The 9,944-nt window shown below is 37.4% G+C and overlaps 1 protein-coding gene across 1 annotated transcript in view; it reads left to right on the plus strand.

Annotated features, from left to right (window-relative positions):
* Window positions 1-531: 531 nt before the first annotated feature.
* Window positions 532-9,944, plus strand: part of LOC101863404 — a gene marked incomplete in the record, with an annotated part of 17,756 nt that continues 8,343 nt past the window's right edge. Inside the window, 4 exon segments of the mRNA XM_013088293.2 lie at window positions 532-752; window positions 5,799-5,933; window positions 7,835-8,013; window positions 8,928-9,042. Coding sequence (XP_012943747.1) covers window positions 695-752; window positions 5,799-5,933; window positions 7,835-8,013; window positions 8,928-9,042 — 487 coding nt within the window.

Consider the following 9,944-nt stretch of genomic DNA (forward strand, 5'->3'; position numbering starts at 1 on the left):
GGGGGGGTGATACGTTAAACAAACAATGCATATTAATTTATAAAGGTATGCTCTAATCTTGAACATGTGATACATAGGTCGAGATTTTAATTTACTCTAACCCTTGCCGAGGTCAAATCTGGGGGTTCTCCAGCAAAAAGATGCACATGTTTTCTAAGTCATTATTACATTATTTTTTCAATTTAAAAAAATGCCAACAACCCAAAGCACTGTAAATGGCATAAAAGAACTGTAGTCAAATTTAGGTGCTTTCTATGATCATAATCAAAACCAGCAGGGCTCTTTTTGCGTGTTGAAACATTGTTCAACAAACCGGTTACACTGTTAGATTCGAGTTTTATTATAGCAAAATCGATACGTCGCAGGATCTTCCCGGATTTGTTGAACAAACGGATTAGAAACATTAAGTACCGAATTTCCAAGGATCCGCCCCGGCTCGGAAAGCAGGACCAGGGTATACTACGCGTCGGTTGAACCACAGGCCACCGCGGGTATTTAAAGCAGAATGGAACCGCCTATACTTTCATTTCTCACACCATGTGTAAGCTGATTCTTTAAGCACGGTTATCATATTTTGATAACAGTCATGTTTCTCAGTCCCCTACTTTCATTTAACATTAGTGAGGACACATCCGTATAGCTTTTGTTTCTCCGAGACATACTGGAATAGGTTTATTATTAATACCATTGCATCATGCATTCCGACTTTGGGAAGTTGTTTCTTCTGATGATACTTGGGGTGGTTTTTGCAGGTAAGCTGACGTAAAGTGTTGTACATTTATTCGTCAGAAATTATATCTGACAATCAATCATTGTCAGATCGAACAAAACTGGACCGTTTTCAATTTCCTTGTTCTTTTTTTGTTTCTTTTTCTTTGTTTGTTTGGTTTTTTTTACAGTTGAAGAAATAGTTTAAACACTCATGAACAATTTAGAAAACTTGTACATTAAATAAGTTATATAATATTTTGAAGTTCAAGGCCTATCCGTCCGCCTGACTTGGCACTGTAGCTATTTAAGAATGTTTTGTAAAACTGTTCCAGGCTGGTAATCGTCAATTATTGATCTCTTTTTCATTATTTCAAGAGCTTATTGAGTAATAATTATAACTTGATCTCTTATGACAAACATAGATTTTTTTAATAAAAAGGGAACAATAGGTAATATGTAGATTGAGAACGAGATAGCAAAGGAATGGAAATAGATAGATAGATAGATAGATAGATAGATAGATAGATAGATAGATAGATAGATATATAGATAGATAGATAGATAGATAGACAGACAGATTTTTATTTTTCTTGAGATTTCAAAATGATTAAAATTTATTGATTGAAAGGCCTTTGGCCCACACACACGCACGTTTTAACATGTGGTTCTGCAATTACATACATTGGAGCTGCACATCAGATATTTAACATAAATTGGGCTCGCATGCACACAGACACGCACACACGCACGGACACACGCATGCACGCACGTACGCATGCAAGCACGCAGACACGCACGCACTCACACACACACGTATACACACTCATACTCACACACACACACATACACATATACGTACATACGTACGTACGTACATACATACATACGTACATACATACATACATACATACATACATACATACATACATACATACATACATACATACATACATACATACATACATACATACATACATACATACATACATACATACATACATACATACATACATACATACATACATACATACATACATACATACATACATACATACAAACATGCTACACCTACACACGATATACCTTACATACCATACATACATAGACACACACACACACACACACACACACACACACACACACACACACACACACACACACACACATACATACATACATACATACATATATACATACATACATACATACATACATACATACATACATACATACATACATACATACATACATACATACATACATACATACATACATACATACATACATACATACATACATACATACATACATACATACATACATACATATATACATACATACATACATACATACATACATACATACATACATACAAACATACTACACCTACACACGATATACCTTACATACCATACATAAATTCATGCATACGCACATACATATAAAGGCTTGTTTTGTCATCAGTTTGTATTACAATAAATAGCACTTACTATAGAAGTAAGTCTGAAACAGCACACGTATCCACCCACTGACATACGTGAACGGCGTACTTCAGAAAATAAGAACAGACAGAAATGGAAATGCCACACAATGCTATGAATGCCGCTGCGAGAGAAATCGGGACAAATTTCACTCTGAGAAGTGAATAAAAATTGCCATTGCTATTTTCATACATATTCGCATATAACACAGTGCATATTGCAGTAAATGTAGAGTTACATATGCGAATGAATACCTTTTCCCCTAGGACAGACGTGCCCGTATAACATAATTTAGAAATGATATAATGTTTTTAGACTGGACTTCATCTGAACAGACTAATATCCCATTGAACTTAGACATTGGCTCTTCGGGTGTCTGAAGTCTCACGCACTCTTAACATACATGGAATTCATTTTCTACACACTTTCCATCACACTGGAGGCAATGATTACTGTGGACAATACCCAACCGGAACAGATTATTTTTCAGCGACAAAATGAAAGTTCTGAGTAATGCAAGGATCCTTCTTCCTCTAGCAAAAATGGTAAATGAGAGGTACGGGCAGGGCTTAACGTAAGATGAAAGTCCAGGTACTCAGGATAAACGTCAGACACTTTAGAACGCCAGTCCTGTTGACTAATATTTATCAGTCTTTCCTTGACTTGAGATAGGAAAATATTCTAATCACCAACATTTTGAAATAACCACGCATATCCAAACCCTATTGTACATACAGGTTTCCTCTTGTCAGTGGCCCAGCTGTACCGATTATTTTGCTCTTGTACATACGCTTGCAAATAACATTTCTTAGCATGCCTATTACTATCCATTACCTGTCATTCATACCAAATTTTTATTGCTCGTAGATGATAATTGGCATACAAATGATGACGCCCACATTCCCCCATTGCCAAAATATTTGCGGATGTTCTACAAATGTTTGGGACAGCCTTGCAGAATTTTAAGTGCACTGGCTTTATTTTGTCGTATTTCTTCTCTCCCCATACTTTACAACCCTACAAAAGTAATGGCTTAATTTTGATGTAAAAAATGTTGAACAAAGTTTGATCCAAGAGCTCATATATTTTACTTAAACATCTCCCTCTGGAAGTGAGCCTTGCTACCTTACAACATACATTTTCTATACACTTTGAACATAACAAGCGAGAAGAAAATATCACCCCTAGGTGGCTAAAGTATGTTGCTATGTTAATGCTTTTCATTTTGTAAAACCATTTTCAGTGCGCTTTAGCACGCCTCCATTTCTAAAAACAATCATCGTAGTCTTTTCCAGATTTACAGACAGGCCTCATTGGTTATAATAATTCTCCAAACAATTGATTTTCCTTCGCATGTTTACAATTTTATCTGAAAACAAGCACATGTCATCTGCATATATTAAATTGCGTGTTTGTTCGTCATTGTTTAAAAGCTCAATTCCTTTGACAACACCGTTTCTCACCATCAATTCAAGTTCAGAAACATAGATATTGAACAAAAGTGGGCTAAGAATACATCCTTGACGAACACCCAAAAAAGCAATTAAAGTATTCCGTAATTTCATGCTGGCCTGTACGGACAGAGCACATAACTTTCGAGTACATACTTTGTAGTAATGTTAACAGTTTCCCTCTCAGGCCTCTTTTCCTCAAGAATGCCTACAGTTTTTCATGGGGGACGCAGTCATGTGCTTTGGACAAATCAACAAAAAGTACATAGAAGCGCCCACGTTTCTTTAAAACATACTTTTGGACTATTGATTGAAGCGAGAAGATATGATCGATAGTTCTATAACTTTTACGAAACCCTGCTTACGATTCTGGAATTACATTTGTCTGCTCTGCCCATTCCGCTAGTCGCGAATTCAATATACTAGACAATATCAAGGATATGATATTTAGAAGTACATTGTCCCTGAAGTTGTTAACACCCTAAGGACTACCTTTCTTGAAGAGAGGATGTAGTAGTGCTTGGCACCACCTTTTGAGGTACTTCCCTGTGTTAAAATGGCATTAAACAACAACCAGATGTACATTATCAAGGTAGGACAAGCATTAGAATAGTTCAGGACTAATACCATCACATCCGCTAGCCATTCCTTTCTTCAATTTTCTCAGAACGCTTCGAAATTCAGAAGCTGTGATTTCATTATCATACATGTATACATTTGTGTCTAAATCCTCATTTATTGTTGAAACTACTTCATGATCAGTTTGTATTTAAGTCCTCTGATTATTCATTATTCTGGGATTTAGCAAGTCTTAAAAATGACAATAAAATTGATCTGATGTGGCTTTAGCCGCATCAAGTGAGTCATGAGCTCGAATCATTTTATTAACCTTTTGCCAAAATGATTTTGAACATTTATCAGCAAGGTCTTGTTTCAAACTTTCTACTGTCTGGGTATCACAGATTTTCTCTTTTAAAGCACACATCTCCTTAAAGTCTTTCTTTGCTTCAAGGAATCTATCCAGATCATTTGAACAGTTTGTTCTGTGAAAATCGTGGAGGTGAAATATTTGATTCTCTTTAGCTTTTCAGAGTCGTTATCCCAGCAGAATGGTTGGTGATGCTTATTGTGCCGTTTTTTCTTTTGCTTACTGGTTTGCACGTCTCCGGCAGATATTTTAGTTTATTGTTGCAGAACATTACAAGCAGAGTCGACATCATTGGGACTTAAATATGATAGAAACATATCATGCTTTTCATTTAATAAAGATTCAAGCTTTTCAACATATTGAGTGCTTCTCATAGTTTCTTTCCATGTAAGCCGCAACAACCGGCTAAGTTCAATCTCTCATTCAACATTTTTCATCGGTGTCATCATGTTCAATGTAAAGTATAAACAACAATGACAGTGGAATGAAAAATAAAAAAGCTGTTCATTTGTTTGTATTAATAATAATAATAATAATAATAATAATAATAATAATAATAATAATAATAATAATAATAATAATAATAAATGACATGAATAAAGTACACAGGCTCTGAGAGCTTTACAAGACAGTACACAGACATCATCATCATCCAGTGCCAGATCTGCGACAGACATCGGCGATCATGATTTTCCATCCATTCCTTTGCTCGGATGCTCTCAGAAAAGCTACGTTTCCCTGATTTTTCCCTGTTACCCATTTGTTTAGGTTCCCTAAGTATGTTGTTCTGGGCCTACCCCTGCCTCGCTTGCCCTCAATTTTGCCAGTGAGAGCTAGATGTTCAAGACCCTTATGTCTATTCAGGTGTCCCAAAAACTGCATTTGTCGTTTCCTGATTGTTTTTAACATTGAGCGTCCCACGTGGGCTTCATCAAGTACTACTGACAACATACAACAGTAACATAAAACGTTGTGTTCTGACTAAAGAAAAGTATTCCAAATATTATTATTATTAATTTAAAAACAGAAACTTCAGCTGACATTTGAATGAATCAAAAGATTTGATCTCTCTCAAAGTACTTGGTAAAGCATTCCAGATCTTGGGGACTTGGTATTCAAATGCCCTTTCACCCATTGTTTTAAGTTACATAGATGGTAAAATAAATTCCTTTTTGTCAACTGATGACCTTAAACTGCTAGTATTACCCTTCTACATTGTCTATTCAGAAGTGCTGTGTGCTACCAGGTCTTGTTATCCCAGTCAAAACACGGAGGAGGAAGCTGAGGGCGATGAAGAACTGTCGAAGTACGAAACCATCTTTGTCGAGGAGTACCTGAAGAAGTACAACAAGAAACTCAAAGGTTTGTTTCTTTGGATTTGAATTGGAAGAAAAAAAGAATCATGAAAACATAATGGAACAAAGAAGTATAATACACAAATATTTAAAGGTCACAGCCATATATAAAACTGGGAAACGTACCAACACATAACAAAGAAGGATAACAACACATAACAGTTGATAACAAAGAAAAATAACAAACATAATATAACAAGAAAACAATATGGAATTTAAAAAACAAACAAACAACAACAACAACAACAAAACAACAACCACATTATAGAGGAACACAATAACTCATACAAAGAACGATATTATCAAAGCATTACAATACAACATCTGCTAAATCGTTTCTTATACTGTTTAGTCATAGTCTTGATAAACGGCAAAACATGTTTAATCAGACCTCTTGTTGCGGAAAAAATCAGCGATAAATCCAGGTTTGGTGAAGTATATCAGATATGATGTTAGCGCGCGCGCGCGTGTGTGTGTGTGTGTGTGTGTGTGTGTGTGTGTGTGTGTGTGTTTGTGTATGTGTGTTTGCGTTTTTGTGTGAGTTTGTGTGTGTATGTGTGTGTTTATGTGTGTGTGTGTGTATTTGTGTGTTTTTGTGTGCATGTGCGTATGTGTGAGCGTGTATGTGTGTGTTTCTCTGTGTGTGTGTGTATGTGTGTATGTGTGTATGTGTGTATGTGTGGAGGGATAGTGGACAGTGTATGTGCGTCTGTGTGTGTCTGAGTGCTTGTGTGTGCGTGTGTGTGTGTGTGTGTGTGTGTGTGTGTGTGTGTGTGCGCGCGCGTGCGGGCGTGTGTGTGTGAGTGTGTGTGTGAGTGCGCGCGCGCGCATTTATGTTTGCGTATGTGTGTAATCTTTTTGTTATTTTTAATGGGGGAGGGGGGGGTTGTAATGTTTACTTCGCTCGCAACTGCATTATGGTCATATGAGCGGGCGGGACACATTAAATATTTTCAGTTAGTAGGAAATTTAGAACTTTGCCGGGTGGCGACCGAAACCTACTCCTATCGATTTAAGGACCACCAAGGGATCTTTAATGTTCGCAAAATGCACAAGGGAACCTCAGAGATTTTTCACCCTTATCCGAGAACGCTAGGTGTTCGATCTTACCTACGATATGATCAGGTGTGTGTCTGAAAGACAGCTAGCAGTAAGAAAGAGCTAAGCAGAGGCAGTAGAAAGGCTGCAGTAAGATTCAGGAGCCCAGAGGAGCAGACAAAGGAGGTGAGGGTGTGGGGCAGAAAGTGCAGACGGTATAACTTTGCTAGAGAGCATGTAGGAAAGAAGGTGAACGGGGAAACATTTTAGAGAGGAAAATTTTCCGTCGTTATCTGGATTCGAACCAGGGACCTATTCAATGAGAAGCGAACACCATAACATCTTGGCTATGAGAGCTCCCTGTAAATTTGTAGTGTGAGACAGTTGAGTGAATGTATCCATGAGTGTGTACGTGTGTATGTGTGTGCGTGCGTGTGGGTGTGTGTGTATGTGTGTTTGAGTGTGTGTGTATGTGTGTGTGTGTGCGTGAGTGCGTGCGCTTGTCTGACCTCAAAAGTATCTGAGCGCGTATGTGTGTGAGTGTGTGTGTGTGTGTGTGTGTGTGTGTGTGTGTGTGTGTGTGTGTGTGTGTGTGTGTGTGTCTGTCTTTTCGGTGTTTTTTACTCTCTTGTGACACCTCTAATCTTCGGCACATTTAATACCAAATTTTGTTACAAATAAAGCTTTTACCAAAACAAAACAAACAAAACAAATGAGAATACAAATTGAAATGAAATTCTACATTTCGTCAAACATTTTGTATCGGATTGTAATAATTATTATTTTCAACAATAGAAATAAATAAACCCATCACTATTAAAAAAAGAAACGTTTCCCCTCCATGTTTCATTTTCTTTTGGTTTTGTACAGGAGTCAAATGTGAGAACAGCCCCTATAAGACGTTCAATCGTTTGAACAATAATGGGCACATCCCACTGAGTTGTGGGCGGTGCTTAGTTCACGAGGTCAATGTGAAGGCTATCGCAGCCCAAAAGTGTGAAGGACTGACGCCCCAGCTGCTTATAGGGAAGACAAATTGTGCATTCAAGGTAATAGTGATAATGATAATGATAATGACAATAATAATGATAGTGATAATGCTAATGCTAATGACAAAGACAATAATAATGATAATGACAATGATAATGATAATATAATGATAATAATGATAATAATAATAGTAATAATAATAATAATAATAATAATAATAATAACAACAACAACAACAACAATAATAATAATAACAATGCAAAAAATAAAAACAATAATAATAATAGTGGATTCCTGCTCAACAGCTAGGTATATACGCTTTCCATTCTATGTCGTGGCTGAAAAAGGTGTTATATTATCATCATCATCATCATCATCATCATCATCATCATCATCATCATCATCATCGTCATCATCTTTATTACTGTCTTTCTCACCCTGGATCACTGTGTAGGTCAAGAACAAACACTTTCTACCTCCCCCCATCCTGGGCAAGCTTCCTGATAATAAAGTCATAGTAATTTCATGTATTCCCACTTTTCTGTATATCATTCTGTGTGACTCTTCACTAGATACCAAAAGGTTTCCCCCCTTCCAAAACGCACTACGAGCAATTATCATTCAACGTCTTCCCACTTTTCTGCAGGCTACACCATTGTCCCTGACTCTCCTCCATGTTCCACGTGGCCTTCTCCTTTCAAAAGGCATTTTTTATTTGAATTTATCCTTCCTCTTGTACCATCTAGGGCGTCAAAGGGTAGAAAGTAGAAAGAGTTTTCGGTCTCTGGCAGGGTGGATGGCCTGGCTGGGTGGGATGTTGTGGGCCTTCAGGGTGTCATTCACATCCTCGATCCAGGTCTTCCTTAGTCTTCCTCTTGCCTTGTACAGTGATAATTTTTTGCAGCAGGTGACATGTAATTTACAATGCATAACCTTTCAATTTTACATATATGTATATTTATCTTCTTTTCAGAACGAGTGCAAGTTAGAATACACTCCGTCCTTTCTGTTCATGAACACCAAAGAGCCATCGTGCTTTTTGCAAGTTCCCAAATCCTTGCAAGTTAGCTACTCCTGTGTAGACCCTGGTGAGTGAAGATAGTTTCTATGATGACTATGATGTCATCATCATCATCATCATCACCTTCTTCTTCTTCTTCTTCTTCTTCTTCTTCTTCTTCTTCTTCTTCTTCTTCTTCTTCTTCTTCTTCTTCTTCTTCTTCTCTCTACTACTACTACTACTACGTATTACTACTACTACTACGTTTTACTACTACTACTACTACTACTACTACTACTACTACTACTACTACTACTACTACTATTATCATTATTATACTATTATTATTATTATTATTACCATTAAAATTATTAATAATAGTGGGCTCTCGTGGTCTGGAGGTTACGGTGTTTGCCTCTCATTCAATAGGTCCCGGGTTCGAAACCTGACGGCGACGAAAATTTTTCTTTTGTAAATTTATTGTTTTCGTTTCACCTACTTTCTTGCTCTCATCTAATCATGTTTTGTCGTCTGCTTTTGTCTCCACTTTCTGCACCCCCTCCCTCCCCCATACCCGGTCCCCTTTGCCCCCTCCACTGGGCTCCTGACTCTTTCTGAAGCCTCTACTGCTACTCCACTCCTTGGCGTCTTCTTACTGCTGTTTTTCAGCCACACCCCTTATCTTATGGTAGATAAGATCTAACACCTTGTCTTCTCGGATAAGGGCAAAAAAATCTCGGAGGTCCCGTGTCCACGTTTCGCACGTTAAAGATCCCTTGGTGGCCCAAAATCGATAAGAGTATGCTTCGGCTGCCACCCGTGCAAAACTCAAAATTAATTCTTACCAAACTAAAAATATTTAATGTGTCCCGTACGCTCATATGATCGTATGCAGTTGCTACCACCGTAAAAAAAAAACTTACTAAAAAAAAACTAATCTTCTTCTTCTTCTTCTTCTTCTTCTTCTTCTTCTTCTTCTTCTTCTTCTTC

Source organism: Aplysia californica, unplaced genomic scaffold (genome assembly GCF_000002075.1).
Source record: "Aplysia californica isolate F4 #8 unplaced genomic scaffold, AplCal3.0 scaffold00023, whole genome shotgun sequence".
NCBI classification, from domain to species: domain Eukaryota; kingdom Metazoa; phylum Mollusca; class Gastropoda; order Aplysiida; family Aplysiidae; genus Aplysia; species Aplysia californica.